This window comes from Solea senegalensis, linkage group LG10 (assembly GCF_019176455.1).
Source record: "Solea senegalensis isolate Sse05_10M linkage group LG10, IFAPA_SoseM_1, whole genome shotgun sequence".
NCBI classification, from domain to species: Eukaryota; Metazoa; Chordata; class Actinopteri; order Pleuronectiformes; family Soleidae; genus Solea; species Solea senegalensis.
Window position 1 is genome coordinate 20,783,186 of NC_058030.1, and position 24,805 is coordinate 20,807,990.

The window sequence follows — 24,805 nt, forward strand, 5'->3', positions numbered from 1 at the left end:
CTGTATATAAACCCTGTGTGAAATACTGTGGAGAACATTGTGATCGACTGGCATTGCTAACAATGGCTAGCCTGAGCTAGCTTTTTGTCCATGTTTTTTCTGACTTCTCAACTGGTGATGTTACTCCCACTTCCGACTTCTCTATTCTGATATTAATGGCAGTTTAGTTGTACTTTAGGCAAGGGCCTTGTTTGACAGATTCCACCATGTTTCACTGTCATGATTCTACAGCAGCTTGAACAGACAAACCAGCCAAAATGACAATTAAATGCCGCTTTTCCACTTCATGGTCCAGCCTCGCCTCGGCACGGTACAGCGACAGGGTTTGTGATGAGGCTCGCGATAGCCGGCTTTTAGCAGTGCTGTCGCTAAATACACCAGGTAATATGCTAGTGGAAAAGCAAGGCAAGTTGTGCTGGGACCATGTAGTGGAAAAGCACCAAAAGAGGAATAGGTATAACATCCTTTGTGATAAGGCCACCATAGTTTCCTGACATGTCAGGGTAAGTGGCCTCCTCTGCACTCTCATTATACCAATTCTTACACACTAGACCCTATGATAAAAAGTAAAGTGAAAACAGTGTAATTATTAATAATGATATCCAGTGATGTCTACCTTGTTTTGTTGTTTTCGTTTTGTTAAGCACATTGTTTTGCTCTTGAACATAAAATGAAAATGAAATAAAATTAGACTGATGTTGTTGATGATGCTTTTAATGTCTTTTGTCTCTCTCTCACTCCCCCTCTCTCTGTCTCTCTCAGCAGAGCAGCCTCCTCCCCCTCTGATCCCACTGGATGACCATGGTTGGATCATCCGGAGTCACAGTCTCACCGTGGAACAGTCAGTGCGAGCAGGCGGGCGGACCCACGCACGACAACACAGGGAAAACAACGAGGGCAGCGTTATCATTTCGGAAACGAGCGCACCAGCAATGAACTACACCCGCACCGTCTGTTAGAAGCAAACACAGCCGCCGTGACACCGCAAACGCGTCGAGGATGAGCGGCACCGCAGCGGCCACAGGGTCCGGCACGGCTTCCTCCTGCCGTTTCGCTCACTATTTTGTGGTGTGTGGAGTGGACGCGGACACGGGCCTGGAGCCGGACGATGGAGCAGGTTAGATGGTCAACAAACACTAACCGCACATCCCAAAAATACACACATGACTGTTAAACCAGGCCTGTTTGTGCTCAGCTGAATTGAATTGTGTTTTGATTGAACGCCATAGCAAATGGTCTGTGGAGAATGACACAATTCATTTTATTATTGTTGTTATTGTTATTATTATTATTTTATAATATATTTATATTTATTGTTTACGTAACCTTTTGCATATACACTGTATGGAACTGATATGTGTAGCCTACTTTTAGACCTGAACATACATGGCTGATGAAATGTGAGTGTAACCTTTATTTTTGGGTGTGAAAAACAATCACATTAAACAAATGCTCACAGGGAATGATCATCTCCCCTTTAAATGTGAATCAGATTTAATTAGATTTCCCAGTGTTGTTCATCTCCGTCTCTTTGCTCAGCTGAAAAACACATTATAAGCCTGTTTACTGTGTTTTCATCATGAAATTCAACTGCACACAGTAAATACTAGGGCCATAAACGATTCTTAATCGATTACTAAATCTACTGCCAACATTTTTGATGATCAAATTATCCTTTTAAGTATTTTTTTTTTTAGGTAAAACCATATTTCTTGTGATTTCAGCTTCTTAAATGTGAATATGTTCCAGTTTCTTTGCTCCTTTGTGATATTAAACTGAATATCTTTGGTCTGTGGACAAAGAAAAACAGTTGACGATGTTGCCATTTCAAGCTTTGGTTGACATATTACACCGTGTCCTGACAGATCAGCTCATTTATTCATTGATTAAACTAGCGGAGGGATTTGGTGATGAAAATATGAATATGAAAATAATCGTTAGTTGCGGCCTTATTATGTAATATGTATAACTGAGTATTTTTAGCTTTGCTGTTTTTTGCAAGTCATCATCCACTGCTACACCTGCAGGAGAAAAACAAAGTCGAGAGAGAGAGAGAGGACATCATACTCATCATCATGTTTTTTTTGCTTTGTAAAGCTGGAGCTCAGGTCCAGCAGCAGCCAGTGCCGGGTGGTGACACTGGGTTGTATTCTATGTGAGGTGTGATTATTACATGGTTCTGCGTTGACGTGTTAGGGAACACAGTCCCCTCATCTTTTCTTACTTAATCCTGAAAACGAAGAAGATTTGAGAAAACACACTGCTGTGTTGCTGGTGGATGTGGTGGTTGCTATGGAGATGAGAGCCGCAGTGATGCTACCTTGTGTCAGAGGCTTTATTTTTGTCAAATAGGACAGTGTTTTCAGAAGACCATTAAATAGTGTTTTTTGCTCCTGAGGAGTTGATGTTCAGCTCACTGGGGTGAGGACAGACATTTACACATGTGTCCTGCTGCCTGCATGTGCCTGAGGAAATGGAGTGATGCAGGTGCAGAATACCAACTACAGCCATGATGTCACTTCCAGGTGTGAGTGGATGAGGTGTTGGACAAACAGTAGTACTACCCTGTGTTCTACCCATTTTAATGAATTCAGTTTCTTTTCCAGCTTCTGATGCTTCTTGGACACAACAATTCTGTTACTTCTGTTACTTATCTTATTTTGTAGCACCAGTGCGGCTCATGTCGAGCACCTCCCTTAGAGGAAAGATGTGTTCTACTGTTAATCTCTTTCAGTCAAGTCACAAAAGAGACAGGTTTGTGTAGTAGGATGAGCTCTGTTGGAACAAAATGCTCTGCTGCAGATTAGTGTTCCGACTAACAGAGCTGCACATTTTGAGAGATATTGCTTGTGTGGTATGATCCACAATTGGTATGACCTTTTCTTTATCTATCTTTCATAAAATAAAATCCAATTGATTTGACATTTTTGTGCAGTCTGTTAACCAAACAAATCATTTGTTATTTTCCTCCACACATTATTTATTGAACTTTTCAGGAGGCAAAAGCACAGGGATACATGCATACAGTATGAATTTCTCAAATGAATGTGTGTAGTACCACCAGGGGAAGGTCGTGTACCACTGGTGCTACATGTACCACAGTTTGAGAACCATAGCTGTAAATAATATAGTCTACAACCAACAAAACATATTTTCAGATTTCACCCTTATGCTCCTTTGTCATCAAATTTGATCTTAATGAAATAAAAGATGTGTCTTTATTTGGATGTGGCACTTGCTAGTTTGCAATTCATTCTGCAGCTAACTAACCCTGGTGCTCTTTGGGCTAACTAACCCTGGAGCTCTTTGAGCTAACTAACCCTTCTGGTCATTGAGCTAACTAGCCCTTGGAGGTCTTTGAGCTAACTAACCCTGGTGGTCTTTGAGCTAACTGACCTTGTTGGTCTTTGAGCTAACTGACCTTGTTGGTCTTTGAGCTAACTAATCCTGGTGGTCATTGAGCTAACTAACCCTGGTGGTCCTAAGGTCTTTGAGCTAACAAACCCTGGTGGTCATTGAGCTAACTAACCCTGGTGGTCTTTGAGCTAACTAACAACTAGCTAACCCCCTGGTGGTCTTTGAGCTAACTAACCCTGCTGGTCATTGAGCTAACAAACCCTGGTGGTTATTGAGCTAACTAACCCTGGTGGTCTTTGAGCTAACTAACCTGGTGGTCTTTGAGAACTAACCTTGGTGATCATTGAGCTAACTAACCCTGGTGGTCTTTGAGCTAACTAACCCTGGTGGTCTAACCCTGGTGGTCATTGAGCTAACCTGGTTGGTCTTTGAGCTAACAAACCCCTGGTGGTCTTTGAGCTAACTAACCCTGCTGGTCCTTGAGCTAACCTGGTGGTCATTGAGCTAACTAACCCTGGTGGTCTTTGAGCTAACTAACCCTGGTGGTCTTTGAGCTAACTAACCATGCTGGTCATTGAGCTAACTAAACCCTGGTGGTCTTTGAGCTAACTAACCCTGGTGGTCTTTGAGCTAACCCTGGTGGTGCTAACTAACCTTGGTGATCATTGAGCTAACTAACCTGGTGGTCATTGAGCTAACTAACCCTGCTGGTCATTGAGCTAACAAACACTGGTGGTCATTGAGCTAACTAACCCTGGTGGTCTTGGCTAACCCTGGTGGTCTTTGAGCTAACTAACCTTGGTGATCATTGAGCTAACTAACCCTGGTGGTCTTTGAGCTGGACCCCTGCAGCGACTAAAACACAAATCTGCTTATGTAACAGCAGGTCATCTAAGACCCACTGCAGCAGGAGGCTCAGTCTGTATCTTTTAAATAAAGCATCTCCGTGATGGTGTTCTCCTCTACAAGGTCTGCGCTCAAACAGGAGATATTTATTCCTTTTTAATGTGTTTTATGTTTTCTGTGAGGTCACACAGCATCTCTTTGTGTGTGTGTATGTGTGTGTGTGTGTGTGTGTGTGTGTGTGTGTGTAATTAGTGCATGCCTACGCAGACACAATCTGCTCTTGTTGGCTTCTGAATAGATGCCACTGTGCTTCCTGCAGTCTAATCAAATTTCATGTGACGCTGCCTGTTTCAGTGGCTGAGGCTTGAGCGTCAGCTCTGGCCAACAGGATTGTCACAGGGCGATGACATCAGTGAACTCCCTGACTGAACATTTGACACTTTAGAATGATCAAGTCTTTGCAAGGAGACGTCTCTCACTTGTATTCAGAGGTTTTACTTTGTTTTTAACATCCCCTGCATTTTCCATTGTCACATCATTATATTAGTCTGTGGCAGCCATCATCCTCATCCACTCATGTAATGATGTGATGAATGAGATGCTGAGTGCCGAGTCTCTGTGTATGAATATGACAGATGTCTGTGGCGGTTCAATCATCCCTGATGAAATGCTCCTGAGTAACCGATTGAGGGCCATTTGGGACAATAAATCTTTTTGATGAAAGTCTAAACTGCAAAAACATGAAAACAAAAACATCAACAGCCTTGATAATGTTAGATAAGTGTGGGTTACAGTGTATTGATTATTTTATGATAGAGAGCAGTCAGTGGACTTTACATGGAATATGAATGTCACATGTGTAACATCTATGAGTGAGACTGCAGTTTAACAAATGGAGGATTTCTCTGTTCACCTCTCCTCAAGCACACCAGGAGCTACATTGGGCTTCATGTACCAGAAAGAGTGTCTTTTTTTGTTGTTTGCATATTGAGCTTCAGGACAACAGTCTCCTATTTCTTCATTTAGATTGCAGTACCCATTTTAAACTCTGGTTGCATATCTTTCATAGATCACCTTTAAATATGCCCCGTATCTTCAGCTAAATGACTGATTGCAAAAAATCTTTGGAAGTGTTACCCTGTTTCCTTTCTTGTTTTTTGCTCTTATTGAATGGACAGAAAAAAAGGTGCAGTGTGGAGGGTTTAGTAACATTTATTAGTGAGGTTACATGTTGCAGCTGAATATCTCTCACCTCACCTTTCCCTTCCAATGCATGTAGGTAGGACAGAAGTCTTAAACTCAAATTCTCAAATGACCTGGGGGCCACTGAGGGCCTAGTCTGGTCAGGAGCAGGGGACTTTTTTGAGATGTTCAGTAGGGGTGGGCCACAAGAGCTTAAAATGCTTGTGGTGATATTTTACAAAATTTCAAAATAAAAGTGTCTTGATATGGAATAAAAAAAACCTTAATACATATAGTACATAACTTGTTATTATAACTTGATTTTAAATGGCTGACCGCATAAAAGTGATAGGGTTTGAGACCTCATGTAGGAGCTATGGCAGCCTTCAGTTATCATTTAAACCTAAAATGTTCAATTTGTTGTAATGACGACGGCAATTCATAGATGTAGGTGATTGTATATTCAAAAACATCAGTATAATTATTTTGTTATTTAGGAGAGACATGCAGCAAAGTCAAAATGCAGCTGTTGCAGAGGATTTCATAGCCCAGATAATGAATTAATAAGGAAATGATCAGTATTATTGTTAAAACACATATATTCTCGTGTGTGTGAGAGGAGGAAACATGCTAATTACATGAAACAGGCATTTAAGGCATCATTCAAACACTTAAACAAACCTCCCTCCTCCTCTTTCTCTGTTGCTGCTAACACAGGAAAAGAGATACATTGCTCCTCCTGAATGTGTTTTAAGTGAACTCTTGTAGCTTCAGTTCAGTATTTGCTATGTTGATTTAAAACGCGACGGAACGCTAACGCCTGACTCCATCAACATACTAAGAGTTCTACTGCAAAGAAAGTGAAGCTTAGATACAATGAGATGTTTACAGCATGTGGTTTTTAATAGATCAGCTGATGTCAGTCAGGCTGACGTACCAGCCGACGCGTCGGGTGCCGCTTTGAGATCACTGCGAATGTGGCTACCATGGCAACTAGATGTCTCCGTCTCTGAGCACTGACACCAATTTGTATCCTGAGCAAAGAACACAGGCTCCCCTCCCTCTTTTCACTGTGATCCATCAGCTTTGGTCTCCACCTACCAGTGTGACTCAGATTTTCGTGGTGCTCCTTCCTCACTCTGCCTCCAGCACAGTTTCCTCTCTCTCTCTCGGTTCCTGTGCGTCAGCTTGTTTTGTCCCTGTGATACAGTGATGTCAGTTAAAGCTGGAACATGAATTCCGGGGGATTCACGGCAGGTCATGTGAAATGGGGAGAGCGGTGAGGATAGTAATGAAAGTTGTATTTGTGACAGGCAGCACACAGTCAAGTGGACACACAAATGCGGAGGCTGAGGAAGAGGAGAAACATGAGCCAGCAGAGTAGTGCATCAAATATGAGCTTTGTGAAAGCAGAAATATACAAGATAAATTTGTTTGTGTCTGCTCTGAAAATCCAGTCCCCTGGTGTACATGCAGCTGTTATATTGACATTTATTTCATCTTTATTATCAGCCTGGAAGCTGTATGAATATCAAAGTTTCATATTTTTGTCCTCGAGGTTAGAAGATGTCTAGTGCTGCATGTGTGTTAATGCACCACTTTCACAGTCTGTCTCTATGGTAATGAGTTGAGTTACATAAGCTTTGGAAGGGTTTTCCTTCGTTGCTGTACAGTGGCCCTCGCTGTCGAACGATGAACTTGTGTTTTTTTGGTGGAGGAAGATCTGTGTCAGACAGGATTGTCCTTCCTGAGCTTCTTTTTAGTACATTTAGAAATCAAAGTGGCTTTCATTTTGAAGTGGCCTCTGCTCCGTCCTCTCTGTCTTGTCCTCATCCATAAATGAGGGTCGTTGTTCAGCTTGTGTTCATGTGATGATGCTTTGTCTGTTTGTCTTTCAGGAGACAGCTTTGAGCAGAGCCCCATTCGACGGTCCTTCAAGTCAAAGGTTCTGGTGCGCTACCCTGAAAACACAGACAGGAGCCCCTTCAATAAAGATGCTGTCAACATGGTGGGATTTTTTCTTTTCTTTTCGTGTCCTGTACTGATAATGATGATGACCTTCCAATAGAGATGTGATACAACATTTTAGACCTTTTTCTAAGCAATTGAATACTGATCCAGAACATCATCATCATTTTTTGCTCACCTTTTTTGCCTTCAAACTATTCAATATTGTGCAAAAATGGCAGAGGGAATCATATTAATGTTTATGTCTCGTCTTATTCGAACTTCAACTTTATGACTTCTTCATGAATGTAAATACTAAATAGTTTGTAATGTTACTTAGGTTTTCACATCTGTGAACGCCCACATTTAAAACTGCACATACACAACATTGTGGACATGAATTGCTTTATTCTAACCCTCTTTTTGTTTCCTCTTCATCTTCACACGTTTAGCTCTGCATGCCCAGGGGCCTGTCGTTCCGCACTCAGGCAGACAGACTCGATCCTCAGTTCCACTCCTTCACACTCTCCTCTGACGACGGCACACGTTCCTATGGCTTTGTCCACACGCTCTATGAGGAGGTGACCGACCCGAAGATCATCATTGCCATGCAGACTCTCAGTCAGATGCACCACGTGGAGCACCAGTCCTCCTCATCGGCCTCCTCTCCCTCTTCCTCAACATCATCGTCAACCTCGCCCTCCACCTCCAGCATGGACTCTCTTGTGAGCAGCTTGGACGAATCCGATGCCGAGTCCCTAGCCGGGATTTCTGGCTGCCTCAGCTGCGTAGGCTCCTTCGATCCAGTGCGCGATACGCTCTACGTGTCCAAAGCGCTCTGCCTCCTGACGCCGCTCCCTTTTCTTCAGGCTTCACGACAGTTTCTCGCTCAGCTTCACCAAGCTGTGATGTCACACACAGCTCCACCTCTCCCTCTGGAGAGCTACATCCACAACATCCTGTACGAGGTGCCCGTGCCTCCGCCCGGCAGGTCGCTGAGGTTCCACGGGGTGCATCGCCCCATCGTGTGCCAGCGGCCTGGTCCTGGGGAGCTTCCTCTCGGGGAGTATCCACTAGGAGAGGCGTTCTCACTCCTCGGTGTGGACAACATGGTTCAGCTACTGACTTGTGCATTTCTGGAGACACAAGTCCTACTGTACTCTCAAGGTAAACATGCTGTTACAGCCTTTCAATGACTCTCAATGTCTGACACACAGCAGACCACTATTCAGTGTTTTATTAACAGTAACAGACAATTCATTAATAGTATGTCAACCAACTAAAAACACACACAAAAACTCAGATTTTCCATGGCCTAAAAAACTGTAGTGTGAAGCTTTGACACTTATCAAATATCTGTTATATACAATAGTTCTCCTTGTGACAGTGAGAAAGTGATTCATGTTAAGACAGACAGAGGCAACAGCATCATTGCACGAGTAAGTGAGATGGCAGGTTGGAGTATGACTGAAAACTCAAAAAAAGCGTCCACAAAAAGCTTCAGAAGTGAATTCTATTGCTCAAAAACTGCAGTTTTATGGAATAAGGGATTCTTGCTGCTGCCGCTGCTGTATATACAAACGCTCCCTCAGTCAGGTCTGATAGTATTGCTTGAAAGAGAATGTCAATTTTATTTATATAGCCCAAGATCACATACATTTTATTTTGCCTACTTGGACGGACAGACGTGTTGTAGGTGTCTCATGTACAAGAAAGTAGAGCTGAAACAATTACTAAATTAATCGTCAACTATTTTGATGATCAATTAATCAGTTTAATCGATGCTGAAAATAATCGTTAGTTGCAGCTCTACAAGAAACAAATAGCTGGAATTGGGGTTCTGTCCACACTGTCCTTCGTTGTGTCCGATGATGATGTAACATCCTTGAAAATCAGTCATTTGAGGCTCCTTTCCTCAATGAATCGAGATAATAATCGACAGATGAATTGATCATGAAAATAATCGTTATTTGCAGCTCTGTATCAATAAAAAACACAGAGGTAGCATTGAATAGAATAATCAGAAACTGTGAATGGCATATAGGGTAAGAAAAAAAAACATCATATATTTACTCTAATGTTCCTGTAACTGCTAAACTGTAATCTCATCTCATCTCACCAGACTACCAGCGTTTGATGACGGTGGCAGAGGGCGTCGCCACGTTGCTGTTTCCATTTCAGTGGCAGCACATCTACCTGCCCATCATCTCTGCACCGCTGCATCACCTCCTCGATGCCCCCGTGCCGTTCCTGATGGGCCTGCAGCGCAGAGAGGGCGCTCAGCGCTCCTCTCTTCATCTTCCACACGAGGTACAGCACTGTTTGTAACACATATGTTCAGCTTTTTGCACGACACTGTGCCAACATTTCAATTTGCAGACATTTCGATAACCGAAAAGAATGTAAAATAGGTTTTGTTAAATTGAAACATTTGTTGTCTCGGTTCTGCTGACAGGACAATTTGCCCTCTCGCTCTCTTTTCTCTCAAACGGAGATGAGACATTTCCTCAGAACTACCCCACCCCCCCTCTGCACATGCAGTCCTACAACTGAGATCACTTTATGCTGCATGAATATCTCACTGAAGTCTCTTTGAAGTCGCTCTGCCCCAGAAACGAGGCAGAAGAAAAGACAGCTCGGGGAGCGGATGAAAGCAAAAACACAAAGCTTGAACGATGCAGAATAATGGGACTTTCTGAATAATTGATGAGAATTCGGGATTCCCATCTACATACAGAGCTGTGCAATTTGAAGGAAGTGGCAATTGTTTTACCCATCCTTGTATGATTAATGGGAATTTAAGTGTATTCACAATTCCGCTCAGTTAAACCACAACAAAGCTTTACTTTTCTGAATAAACACAACAAAACAGAGACAATAGTGTAGTTAGCCACATTTTCCTCCTGGTTGGTTCTTATTGGCCATAATTTGACAATCAACTGTAAATGAAAAGCCTCATTAAGACTTGCTTCTTGTTAGTAGTAGAACTGCAGAGTAGTAACTGTAGTAATGAAATGCTCATCTCTGGGTATGATTTTATTTTTATCTGAGAAAACTGTTTTCAAATGAGAACATAGAAACATGGATGTATAGCCTTAGGTCTGTCTCCCTCTGTCCACTCTGTCCACTCTGTCCTGAGGCTATAAACGGACTGTCTAAGGTCGGCGGTGAAGGTCGTGTTGCTGCTGACTACATCGTGCTCTACTGCTGCTTGCAAAAGCACTTTTTATAATCGCTGCCTGTCTCTCACAATAACTTCTCTCATATATTGCTCAGCAGCGTAGGGGCAAAATCTTTACACAAGTTTATTATGCAGGCTGGTACTGCTTTCTCTGTTGTTGTGACGCAGTAATAATAAAGGCCCAATGTGTGACATTAGAATGAGCCTATTTGTACTTTAGGCAAGTTTAGTTTGTGAGTTTACTGGCTGCACCATCATCAGTAAAGCCAGTATTTTAATGTAACATGTTTCCTTGATTTCCAGTCACACATCATGGTGAATTTCTGTCTTAATGTAACACTTTTCTACAGCTCCTTTAATCTTTAAGCGTCATCTTCATGAGATGATTAAGAATCTGTGGTTAAATTGTCGTGTCATGCTCCACAGGCCAACCTGTGTTTCGTGGACATTGACAACCAATGTGTCGAAGCCCCTGAGGACCTGCCCGCGTTTCCAGACCAGACCGAGCTCATCCGGGAACTGAGTGAAGTACTGCAGCATTTTGGGCTTCCTCTACAGGGAGGTGTCACCACTAAGCCCCCCACCACCACCACCACCACAACAACCTCATCCCCCAATGTGAGCAGCCTGGTTCTGGAGGACCTGATGGAGGACAGGAGGAACGGGAACCTGGGAGGTGAGGAGCTCGCCGTGCTGGAGAGGCTGCAAGCTCTTGCACGGAGGTGCGGGGGAGGTAAAATGTCGGATGACAGGCAGACACTGGGACGCGTGTTCGCGGAGGAGGAGGAGGAACTGAAGGCTGCGAAACTGAACATTCAGCTGAGGGAGGTGTTTGCCGGACGCTTGGCTGCCATGTTTGGCAGGTATGACGAGTTTGTCATCCACAGCGCTCTGGATCTGGACTCTTGGTTGAGCAACCGAGAGGGGACGTTCAGCTTTGACAAGGTAGACACCGCTACACAAACACACAGTTCACACAGTCATTTCTGTGTGTTTTTGATGTTGACAGAAAATGATCTGATGATGTTTACAGGGTTCCTTCCTCTCAGCTCAGCCCATGACCCACTTGCGTTTCTTATCTCGTTTCCTGGAGACGTCCATGTTTTCTAATTTTGTGGATGGGAAAGTGATTTCTCACTGGGCGGAGAGGGATCCACTGCAGCAGCTGTTTGACAACCGCGTGGAGAAAGAGCGACTGTACGACACGGACAAGGACTCGTGTAACTGCCACTACAGGAAAAGCACCACGCTCTTTGAGTCAGGTACTGTCGACATGTCTGTGATCATTAGAGGATGAAGTGAACTGCAGACATGCATTAGTGTTGAATCATTTATCAAAAATCAATTCATAGTTCAGTGCAGTATATGAAACCAAGGAGCTGCAAATTAAAGCAATAGTTCAGTTGCGGTTGCATCAGGTATTAACATATAATCAACACTGACTTCACTGAGTGCTGAGCTGGACACTTACTCTCACTGATAAAATGGCTGCTTTAAGGCACTGAACAAAAGGCAGACCTAATAAAATCATATGTTCAGAGCTTTTTCTGGCTGTAAACTGACATCTGTAAACTGCTCACTCTCCTGCACCAAAGTTCATAAAGAAAATGTGTGAAAAGTGTTTTTAGGAGTTTCTGGTTTACTTTGGTTTACTCTGGTGTGGTTACTTTGTCACTTTGGTAAATCAACACCTAAGACAATAGAAAACAAAGTTGAACTTACTGATGGAGGCGATAATCTTCACTTGTGATGGAACATACGTTGATCGTAATCATGACAGAAAACAAGGACATTTGTGTGATAACAAACCACGAGTTACATTGGGTGACATTATTTCACCAGGTCTTTTCAGCACTGAGCAGGAGATGGAAAGTGGAGAGTGATGTGATCGCAGATTTTGCAAATCAGTTGCCATCTGTCCTTCTGTCTGGGTTTATTTGTTGATTATGATGCTTGGGCGTTTCTGCAACCACAATTTCCTCTCTGCGCTCTCTCTATCTCTCTCTCTGCCTCTCTCTGTCTCTCTCTCTGCCTCTCTCTGTCTCTTAATAAGCACCAAATGTATTATTTAAACTCTCCTTAATGGGCCTCTTCCACCATAACAATTACTTTAATAGCCATTAATGATGGGACCTAAATGAAAAAGAAAATTACATAATCTGACAATTAATTGAAAGGCAAGTGGGACTGGATAGAATTTGATAGGAGGTGGGGAGAGCATGGCTAGAAGCTTAGGATTAGAGAGGGTTTAAGTAAACGATATGTCATGGACAGTATTGTATAAGAGAGGGAAAAACAACATGGTTTCTGACGTTTAATTTTGAAATCTTGTCAGTCGCCCAGCAGAAAATGCCCTGCTCACCTCTCAGTATGTCTGTGTCATTATTTTCATTTTGACATTGCTTCAGTGAAGTTTTCATTGTCTTTGTCATCACACAACTGCACTCTGTCTTGTCTGTCTATAACTCTGAGTAATGTCCAGAGTTCAGGGTGTGGACATTCTCCACCAAGCACAAATTCCAAATCAAAATAGACTGCAATTATTTGTTCGTTATTAAATTAATTCATTCTCCCCAAAATCTTTGTCCTCAGATAGGCAGTGTGGAATCATGGGAATTATTTTGTGGGGAGAATTCAGAGGCAGAACGTGCAGCAAATGGCAATGAGTAGGCATACGGACGTAAAAATGTGGTTACACATTTGCTCTGTGCTTTATGGTAGACATGGAGATGACCAGAAATCAGAGTAGTGTATGCAGGACAGTTGAGTGTGTGTTGAGTGTGCATATTGTATTCAAATCATCATTAAAAGTCAACTAAAATGAAACAATCCATAATTGCGATTATTTTGACAGGAATTGCGATATGATTTGCGATATCAGAGAGAACGGTCATTTTTACATCATTACTATCAATTTAAATCGAAAACTGGGTGATATTTGTGCAGATGTGTGAGAAACAAAGATGTTCTCTTCAGTCTGTAGAATAGGATTTGTATAGAAGGCAATAATTCATCAAAAAGGATATCTTGACACACTTTGACGTTAAATGCATTAGGTTTTTTGACCCTGTTGTGCAGCTCTAATGACAATCTTTGTGCAATCCCGGTGGAGGAGATGGCACCTGGTTTTAGCATGGAGGAAACAGGACATTTACCCACTCACTCACTGTGGCTTCTCCTGCTGCTTTCTCTGTCAGAGAACATATTAAGGGAGCTGACAGGGAAATCGCCAGAAACTCTCTGGAGCTACATTCATGTTCACACTGGCAGCCCCTCTTCACAGGACTTCAGTGCACGTCTGTCTGAAAGCAGCTTTTTGTGTTTCCCTCCCTGTGTTTGTCTCTGCAGCCCAGGCAACAGAGCGTAGACTGCTGAAGGCCGACCACACGGCGATACACCCCCACCTGCTAGACATGAGGATTGGCCAGGGTCGCCACCAGCCGGGATTCTTCCCTAAGCTGCAGGCTGATGTGCTCACACAGGGACAAAACACCAACAAGTGAGCTTTTGTGTTCCTTCTCTTTTGTCAGTGAAATAACAATCGATGACGTTATTATCAACCCAGGGCAGGCTGCTTGTACAAGAGGCCCAGGGACTTCTTGATTTTGCTGGCTGTATACAGAGTAGTTTAACTATTAAGAGAATAAACACATTTATCTGCACACTTAAGTGAAGGAGTAATTACTAATTGCAAAGAGTGATGCTTTATTAAATGTTCTTGCAATTACACAATTACAGCTTTTATGGACGTAATCATGTAACCTCCTAATAAGGTTTTTTGTAGCTCATCATTACATGTAGTACACACATGTGATTTGAACACACCTCCTGTCGTGGTGTTGTGTGGGGCGAACAGGTGGTCCAGTCGTGTGACAGCATCACGCAGGACTGAACCCAAAAGATGGACGACGAGCGATCACTCGGGAGTGGATAATGAGCCGAGACAGGTACTTTTATCCCGAGTAAACACACAGTGACTCGCCCCGGGAGGCTTCAGGGAGCTTTTAAATTTGATTTATCACCTTTTTGTTTATTTAACAGAAGCACACTTTCATGAGGAAGAACCTCCGCCAGTCGAAGCTACTTGACCCCTCACCTGAAGCTGTCACTCAGACTCACAGAGAGTTTGTTGATGGGCTGTTGAGCGAGTGTCGCCTCAAGGTGAGTACTTGCTTTCTGCTGTCATTGATGTTTTTTTTTCTTCTTTTAAATCACCCTTCAAAGCTGCAGTGCATAACTTTTAGTGATATTTTGTTATCGTTCTGGCTCTGTGTGGTCTCTGTGCACAGAAATATGCTGCGTCCATCTGAAAACAGGCTCTATCAAGCAAAACTAACAGTTATTTGTTTCTGTAGAGCAGCAGAGCATGGGCGAGCGAGGCAAGAAGCACTTATCCCATCAAACTGCTAAACAACAGTGTTTTTTTGAGCAGTAGAATTCACTTATGACACTTTTTTGTCAGCTCTTCTTTGTGTTATCAGTCATACGTCAACCTACAGTATATGCAGCTGTCTCACTTTACTGGTGCGCTGTTGCTGTCGCATTCAATTCAGTTCAATTCAATTCAATTCAATTCAATTCAATTCAATTCAATTCAATTCAATTCAATTCAATTCAATTCAATTCAATGCAATTCAAAAGGGCCTAACGTGTGCCAGTGTAAAAATAAAAAAAAATTGTGTAGTGAAATATTATAAAGACATGTGACACAATGAAAAAAGATAAGGCATGCAAAACATTTATAAATGCTATTTTAGTACAAATGCTGCTCTATTAAAGATAAATAAAGACCATGTGCACTCTATTCACTTTATAGATACAAATGTGACCATATATATATGACTATTGCACAGGATAATTGCACTAGAGCTGTAAAACACATATATTGTGCCTATAAAATGAAAACATAATAATACTGGTGAAATAAAAATAATCACCGGTAACAATCGATGAAGTCCAGTGGTTTCCTGGTTCTGGGACACACACTGGGTCCACTTTCTGTGCTGAGAGTAATCCTCCTGTGGGATTCTGGGTGCCGTCCAGAGTGTCCATCAGTAGGTTTAAGTATTATATGTGAATGTCATTGTATGTCCTCTATCTCGACATTAAAAAAAATCACTTCCTGTGCGCAGTGCGGGAATGTTGCCAAGTGACATTAGGTCTAAACACTGCTATACTAAGAAACACAGAGCTGAAGTCAATGTGTTAATGTGGCTTGAATTTAACAGACACTGGATCTGTCTTATTTAGACTAAACGGATGCTGATGGAGAGGATGGGGAAGGAGAGTGTGGAGCTGGGTCAGGGAGAAGCTAACATCACAGGCCTGCAAGAAAACACACTCATCCATGGTCTGTGTGACCTGCTGGAGAGAACCTGGGGCCACGGTCTGCAGCTGAAACAGGTCAGACGTACACAACGTGCCCTCTTAGCCCAGATGAAACTGTGTGTGGTTCCATGTAATCAAATTAACATCAAGGACATAAGCACAGAGCCGACTGTACGAGCTGCGTCATTGTTGACGAGTGTGTTTACTCCAAAACAGGGCAAGTCTGCGCTTTGGTCTCATCTGCTTCACTACCAGGCAGCCCAGGGGAAGATGGAGGCACCAGCTGAGTCTCCAGGTCAGAAAACACAGACTGGTTGTTTTTGTTGTTCTTGTGTAAACTGCTGAGCTGAACATCGACTAATCATCAGTGTTTCACTCGCTGCCTGTTCAGGGTCAGACCAGAGAACAAATGATGATGGCGCTCTGCTCCTGAGAGGATCCTTAATACAGGACATGAGGTAATGAGAGCACACATAAGAGTGCTATCTGATTGTGTTTGTCATCTGTTTTAATGAAAAATGCACTTAATGCTGATTAATTTTCTTCTTTCAAACACATTTATTTCTTTTTTGATGAAAACAATGTCCAGTTTTGGTCTCAGTACATCTTAGTCTTAGTTACATATCTTTGTAACAAGCTTTAATTTCTTTCTTTCTTTCTTTCTTTCTCATATATATGTATGTGTGTGTATGTATATATATACATACATATATATACATATATGTATGTGTATATATATATATATATATATACATACATATATACACACACGCAAACAGTGCATAATATATAAAATACAAGAAAACTATAATAAAAACCCACATAAAATCAAACAACCTTAATCCAAACTTGTGTTTATTTTTATAAAATATTGTGCATTGTGTCCATATTCTGTTCTAAAATAATTTTCTTAAAATCTATTTTATTTACTATACACATCTTTGGATTGTTTTATGCCAAGTTTTGCCCATTTACCATACACATTAAGTCCGACTGCTCACTCCTGTCTCTGCTTTTCTTCCAGGTTCATACAAACTATGAGTGAGGGTCTGTCTGAGGTGGGTCAGGCTCGGGCCTGGATCCACCTGGCTCTGGAAAAGAAAATGCTTTCTCAGCACCTTAAAGAGCTGCTTACAAACCAGAACCTGCTCAGGTCAGGAATGAACTCACTCGTATTGTTAGTTTTCAGTAAAGTTATTAATGTCTGACAGCTTTTTGTTTTTCTCCTGGCCTGACAGGCAGCTGTATAAACCTCACGCATTCCTGCTCTGTGAGGAAGAAAGGGAGCAGTTCTTGTTCCACCTGCTCTCTCTCAACACTGTGGACTACCTCTGTTTTACAAGAGTCTTCACCTCCATCAGTGAGTCCTGTTAACTTTAGCTGCACAATGCAGTCATTTACAGGCTGCTTTATAGTCGCCAGAGACACTGCATGTTTCCTTTTGCTTCTGTTTTACAAAACCATTCTCCTCTGCAAAACTTAGGTAGGTGCAGCTGTATAGATAATGTTTTTCCCTCAGGTACTTACTGTAAAGAATTAGAAAAGTTGGGCAGTTTTAAATGTGTGTGACATTGTAATAATGTTTAATCCTTTTTTAAGCATGTTCAGGAATGATGGTGGCAATTTAACTTACCAGAAAGGACATTGACAATCAATCAAATCAACCAAAACTTTTTTTATTTAGCGCTTTTCATATAAGACAATGCAGCTCAAAAGTGCCTCACAGGATAAAAACATAATGAAGGGAAACAGCCTACTACCCCCCATCCAGTAATCATCTCAACTGAAAAATGTCTGGTATTTTACATTTAAAATGGTAAGGTAATCAGAACAGGAGGTAATAAATTTGGTTAAAGGAGATTAAAGGGTGGAATAATATAATTCATGTTGGCTGCTGTAAAAACATGGTGGCACAAGATAGTGGCATCAGTAAACCAAGGCTTATTCAGAGGCTACAGAGGCTTTTTATTTTAAACCATTTCTACACTTACACAGACATACTGCACTTATGGTTAGTTATGATTCACCTTCAACTAATAAACCCACCTTAGTGTTACACGCAGGACATGAAATATATGAATTCAATTAAACCTCTTCCACAGGTATTCCGTACCGTGTCGTCATTGTGCCCATGAAGAAGCTGAGCATTGCCATGGCAACAGTTAACCCCTGGGTCTGTGTGTCGGGAGAACTGGGTGATTCAGGAGTTATACAGATGCCCAAAAATACACAAGAGATTTTTTTCCAGGTTTGCATAAACCGTCACAGCAATAATACACATAAAAAAAACAACACCCAGCTGACACACACACACACATACGCGTATACTGTCATGTAGAATCTCACTGTGGTCTGTGCAATTCACTCTTAGTGCAACAACCTGGGCAGGCTGAGCACGCTGCAGCTGGGACAGGAGAACTCTGGTTTGCTGGCTAAGTGTCTGATCGACTGTGTGATGGTGTACAATGAGATCACTGGACACACGTACAGGTAAGACCCTGACCTCTCGTTACAGCAGAGTGGACAAAGGTGTGCTGATGTCTCCGTCTGACCATTAACCAGGTTATGTTTTCTGAGAATATCTTTGCAGTTCATTCTCAGTCTAAAATAAAATTCAATCAGTCATTCACTGTCATTGTATACTCTCATGGGTGTTGGCTCCCATGTGGCACACAAGTAGGTCATAATATCCATGTTTCTAGCCATGAATTAGTAATTAATGAGCAGATTTAATGCATTTTGTGGCCCTGAATTAGTATGTCTGTCTGCATTCATGTTTACGTTGTAACAAGATGTTTTGTCTTATTATGACCTACGAGACACTGTTCATTATCTCAATTAAAATGTCTACCTATAATTTTACTGGTACTTAATTTGTGGCTCTTGAACGTCACTTGAAAACTCAGCACGCGCTGATGAGAACAGATGCTCCTCACACCATGTACTGGATTAATTCATCTCCTTTCTTGAGTATAATGAAAGTCTGTGTCCTCTCTCTGCTTAGGTTTCCCTGTGGCCGATGGCTGGGGAAAGGCGTGGGCGACGGCAGCCTGGAGAGAGTCCTCATTGGTCAGCTGGTGTCACCTGGTGGAGAGGACGATGCCGGAAGGTGGACAGGGACGCCTCCGGAGCTGACCTCTCCTTCTCAGAGTGTACGGGCCGTGCTGGGATCACTTGGCAGCCGAGGCAGTACGTACTGACAAAGAGTGCATTCTTTCATACAATAGCTGTGACCTAGTTGTTGATGAGCCCTCCGCACACACACACACAGACACACACACACTGACTCTGCTGCTGTATCACCTTTCTGTTCAAACCTCTGTTACCGTCCCCTTGAGTTTGTCATCAATCATTGTCATATTTCTATTTGTGACTGTGCTTTATTTATCTTGTCAGGGCTGCTTTCTGTCGAAGTACAAGAGAGCATGAGAGAGGCAGCAAATAACCTTGTCAAGCACTTCCACAAACCTGAGCAAGAGGTATGAGACTGTGTGTCAGCGAGGGCTTCACTGTGGTTCACTGCTGTCATTTGACCTGCTGCGTCCACAAGATGTAATTAGAGGAGACTCATTAGAAGTTTATCCTCATGTGTTTATTTTTATCTCCAACATGTTCATTTCTCTGGCTTCTTCAGATAGATAGAGAGATAGGCAGACACTATTGTCAGTATAAACACAAGGAAACATAGGAAGAGGCATTACTTTACAGATTACACTATGGTAATATTATACTAATTATTTTGGAATAGGAAAGTATTATTATGGAAATACCCTCATTTCTTTATTAATCACTAAGTAATAGCTTGGTAATAAAGATGTAGAATGTGTGTGTGGGACATTAAGGAGCATCAATTTATGGTACACAAAAGTGCTTCTAAATGGCTTTAAAATCTCATTTTACCTGGAAATAATGTGGTATTATTGTAATATTATCTCCCTTAGTATCACACTATTACCATTGTTTTTACCAAGATGGAAAGTGCATCAGAAATAAGACACTATAAGAAAACATTATTGATTATTTTCCTTTTTTTTTACTGTAAATTATTGTCAGGAGAGGTTTTTTTTGCAGTTTTTTATGACATATACTGCTTTAATCAAACTTTTTTCCTCTTGTCTGATTCCTCTGTATCAGACTTGACTGATCTGAGCAGCAAGTTAGAAGAGCTAAGGAGATTTTATCAATCACTCTAGTCTCACTGTAATGGCCCCCTCATTCATTGCAATAACGTCTTCAGTGAACAGGCTTTAATGCACCAGCTCTGTTCCTCTTAGTTGATTAAATAAGAGCGTTCTTAAATAAAATGTGCAGTGCTTTCCATCTCTCATGTAAGTGAATTTCCTGGAGACGATGAGCCTCCTGCTTACATTGCCTCTGTTAACTTTCTTTGCTTCCAGAGGGGAAACTTGACGGTGTTGTTATGTGGTGAAGGAGGCCTGGTGCTGTCTTTGGAGAACTTCCTCCTCCACGGCTTCAAATCTAACCGTCTTTTCCAAAGAAACGTCTTTGTTTGGGACTTTGTTGGTATGTATCGTGAGTGCATGTAGTTCCTTAAGATCATCCAATGATTTTCCTCTCACACGTCTGAATCCTGCCTTTCTGCATGGAGTTTGCATGTTCTCCCCGTGTGTGCGTGGGTTCTCTCCGGGTTCTCCGGCTTCCTCCCACAGTCCGGAAACATGCAATGTGGGGATTAGGTGAATTGGACACTCTAAATTGACCGTAGGAGTGAGTGTGAGAGTGAATGGTTGTTTGTCTCTAGTTGTGTGTGGCCCTGCGATGGACTGGCGAACTGTCCAGGGTGTACCCCGCCTATCGCCCGATGTAGCTGAAATTGGCACAGCACCCCCCGCGACCCTCTGGTGGAGGATAAAGCAGTTAGATGATGACTGACTGACTGACGTCTGAATCCTGACTCTTGTCTCCATCTAGTGGCAGTGGATACAGGTTTCATGTAGCAAATTTCATGCATGAGAGTGACTTAGTGTCACATCGTCCAACCCCAGTACTTGTGTTATGGCTTTATTGATTTGACATTACTGTCAGTATATTAATAAGCTGTGTGTATTACCACAGAGAAGGCAGTGATTTCCTTGGAGACCGCTGATCAGATGGGTGACATGCATGGATCAACACTGACCAAGGGTCCACCCGGTGACTCCCTGTGTCACTATGTCACTGCCATCAATGCCTCGCCCCGGAGCATCGGAAAAGAGGGCAAGTTCCAGCTGTTTGTCTGCCTGGGAATCAGGTAAGAGAGAGTCCTTTAAATAAAATGATCCTGTTGCTGTACAGCAGGAGGGTTTCAAGGTTTCAAGGTGCTTTATTTGTCATTCCAACATGCAGGCGTGAAAGAACGAAATACGGTACTAGAGGAAAACACAATAACAGAATATAAGAAATAAGTTAAATACGATATAAAAGATTATTGAGAATTATATAAGCATAAGTAGACGGTGAGTGTTCATTATAAGCAGTTCAACAGTCTTAACAGCTTCAGGAAAGAAGCTGGAGCTCAGCCATGAGGTTATGGCCTTGATGTGGCCCAGCCTCCTTCCAGAAGGTTCACGCCCGGGCTCGGCACCCTAATATAAGAAGTGGAATAAAATGAGTCTACAGACCATTGCACGACAACATGAAAAACCAGCACAAAATTGCGAATAATTAGTAGGTGAATTGATTGCATCAGGAGGCATTTTTGTATGTCGGTATGATAATTAGAAGATTTGAAGAAAGTCCTGTTTGTTTGTAAATAGATTTTCAAGCTGTGCATTTTTGCTTATTTGAATATATTTAATGTCATGTCATCAACACCTGTTCTGAACAAAGAATTGTCCTTGTTCCAAAAAAGTTAGAAGCTGTAATTTCCATTGCTGATGTGAAAGGACACACTGACCTCATACAGGTTCCAAAAATACTATGTAAACATGCATCAAGTTGTGGTTTACTTTTGAAAGGTTTCCCGAGCATTGTATTGTGAGCACAGAAGTGATAAGGTTTTCCTCTTGGAAGCCATGAGGAAGTGGCCTGCAGCATGACTGCTTTTATTGTTTATTGTTATTGTTTGTTTACTGGCCTATTTTACATACCATTCAGGGAGGGACAGGATCAGCCTTTGCCCGGTCCAAATATGGAAATCAGGCGGAAATCAAACTTTTATGGACAGAATTTCTAGGCGCAGCCAGGGCGTTGAGGGAGTCCGGTTTGGTGGACTCAGGATTGGGTCTCTGCTTTTTGTGGATGATGTGATCCTGTTTGCTTAATTGTGCCGTGATCTTCAACTCTGGAGCAGTTCACAGCTGGGTGTGAAGTGGCTGGGATGAGAATCAGCACCTTCAAATCTGAGAGCATGGTCCTAAGCTGGAAATGCCCTGATCCTCTGTCTGTTTTATTACTTTTCATTATTTGGTTAATTTTAGCAACAGGTAAATATTGAGATTGAGGTTGTGCTCACACCAGGATGTCATTGACTTCCTCTCCACTTTCAGACATCCATATTTTAATGCATCTTAAATGAAGAACCATGTTTTTCTTGTCGTCTGGTTGATACACTTTTTAGAGTGATACCAAGGCTTTTTAGGTTTGGTGTTGTTCAGTATTTCCGATACTTAGCAGCTAGTGGTTCTCCGCTTGCTCTGCTGGTATCTCGTATGTCGACGTGCTACAAGCTGCGTTACTGGATGCGTGGCAGTGTGTGGTGCAGCAATTTATTTTGTGACTCTTGTTGTCAGAACAGCCAGTATTTCACATATACGTTTCTTTAATCTCTGATCACACAACATGGTCATTTTATGTTATGTCCAAATATAATAATTTAAACTGAGTTTAGCCCACTCCTCCGCAACCTCCTGCAGAAGAGAGGACAATAGAGAAGAAAGTGTGACTCTTTTTCACTGTTTTTATTATATAATTCACACAGTTCACACATCCTGTGTTCTTCATTTTCAACAAGTTCAGTCACATAACTGTGATGTGAGCTCATACCAAGTGGAAGAGTTGCTGACATTTCAAAGCAGCTCAAGCACTAATAAAATGGTGGTGAGATCATTGCGTCTAAACAAGTAAAGATGTACAGCGTCACATGAGTTGTGTCACATATTGTCTCTTTCTCTTTGAACTGAGGTTGAAAGCTATTTTGAGAGAAAAGAATGGCTGTAGATCTTCCTTGGAGTTAGTTATGTTGTTTTTAATTCAATACCAAAACTGATTGGATATTTTTGGGGATATAACTGATGTGCTCCTCTTGACAGGGACCGACTTCTCTCTCAGTGGCTCCCCCTGTTGGCAGAGTGTCCCCTGACGGCAAGGACATACGAGGAGGGCGCTCTGCTGCGGGACCGTGCAGCTGTACACTCCCTGTCTCGCATCCTGCACACACTCAATGACTTCACCATCACTCTGGAGACGGCGCTGGTTAAAGGCATCGATCTCTGACCCCACAGACAAACACTTGAGTTTAGCCCATTCCTCTGCAACCTTCTGCAGAAATGTTGACGGCATTAAAAACATCCATCTTTTCCATTTTGCAGGAACAGGAAGTTCATTCAGACACTTGAAAACTTTGATCATGAGCAGCTGAAAACACTGGCATCTCCAGCTCCAAACATATTGCCTTGGTCATCAGTGTAAATGTCTTAGATTCTTTATTTGCTTTGGGAAAAATGGTCGGATGTCTGCGATGCTTCACACTGTGAAATTCCGTTTCCTCTTGGAAAAAATAGAGTAATTCATAATCTCACATCTACTGTAGATATTTTCAAGGCTCACACCGTAACTGTAACTCCTTACACTGCTGTATTGCTTGCACTTGAATTTAAGAATTAAACACATGCATGGCCAAAACCTGTTCCTTTGTCTTATGTCTTAGTGTGTTGTGAACCTGAAACATCATTCATGAATTATCTGTGCAAATATACTGAAGTAGATACTGTTCTCACGTTATGATATGTTGAAACTGTTCTATTATTATGCTCTTGTTAGACTGTGCAGCGTCAGGCCTGGATCTTCTTGCTTATTTCAGTTTAGGGGAACAAACTGCAGAGAGTTGTGGTCATGAAATCTTCTGTTGGTGAAACACTCAAACCAAGCTGGAGTTCTTAATGTGTTTCTCCAAATAGTCTTTGCCACTTTGTCAGAAAGTTGTTTGTTTTCCCTCTTTCATCCCAAGTATTTTTGCTTCATTAGATCTTAAAGAATTGTGGCCATTTGTTGTTATTGTACAATGAATATGTGGCATATTTTTCTGTAGAAGGACATTTTGTTTGTGTATGTGGGAAAAAATGATTTTATTTATGATATCATTTACCAGTTATATTAATAGTTTCTAAAGTGTTCAGTTGTCTTTGCAAAAAAAATCTGACAATGAAAAGAGCACAGGTTCTTTAAATGCTAGGTATTATGATGTTGCATTTAAAAGTTAAACACTCTCCTGCAAACACTATTAAAACCACAATGACCAAGACTTTATTATTATTTAAATACAGTTCTGAAAAAGCAATAAAGAATTGTTATTTATGAAATGTTGTCAAAGAATAAAGTTAACATTGATATAACAGACATGTTTGGTCTTGGTCTTTTTTTTATCTGTTAATCTGTATTTGTATGTTACTCACATGGGTTTGAGGTACAAAGTATTTGGATCAGAATTCCCTGAATCCCTAAGATCATTAGTAGAGGAAATATTCAAATACTTGGGACAACACAACACAAGTCATGCTCTAAAGACCATTATACTGTAAATATAGATTCATCAATTAATTTTGTCTTCTTAAAATGTAATTAAACATTATTACAAGAATAAAAAAGAAAAGGACTAAGAAATATTTGACACTTTTTAATGGAAACCTTGCAAATAACTAAAGACAGTCAAATAATTGTACTGTTAGGGGACTAGAACCAAAAATACCATGTACAGTAAAAGTACCACAAATGTGTGCTGAGTGAGGTTCAGTGATCGACAGACTG

At 41.7% G+C, this 24,805-nt stretch overlaps 1 protein-coding gene across 1 annotated transcript; it reads left to right on the top strand.

Moving 5' to 3' along the window:
* Nucleotides 1-802: 802 nt before the first annotated feature.
* LOC122776189 (DENN domain-containing protein 5B-like) lies at nt 803-24,397 on the top strand. Its single transcript, XM_044036600.1, has 21 exons — nt 803-1,117; nt 7,284-7,393; nt 7,785-8,499; nt 9,455-9,642; nt 10,940-11,458; nt 11,547-11,775; nt 13,862-14,012; nt 14,370-14,460; nt 14,555-14,674; nt 15,764-15,916; nt 16,058-16,136; nt 16,233-16,299; nt 16,866-16,994; nt 17,080-17,201; nt 17,944-18,089; nt 18,213-18,331; nt 18,846-19,030; nt 19,238-19,320; nt 20,239-20,365; nt 20,918-21,092; nt 23,092-24,397. Exons 1-21 carry the CDS (start codon nt 1,000-1,002, stop codon nt 23,273-23,275), a joined length of 3,810 nt encoding a protein of 1,269 aa, XP_043892535.1. The 5' UTR covers nt 803-999; the 3' UTR covers nt 23,276-24,397.
* The last annotated feature ends 408 nt before the right edge of the window (nt 24,398-24,805 follow it).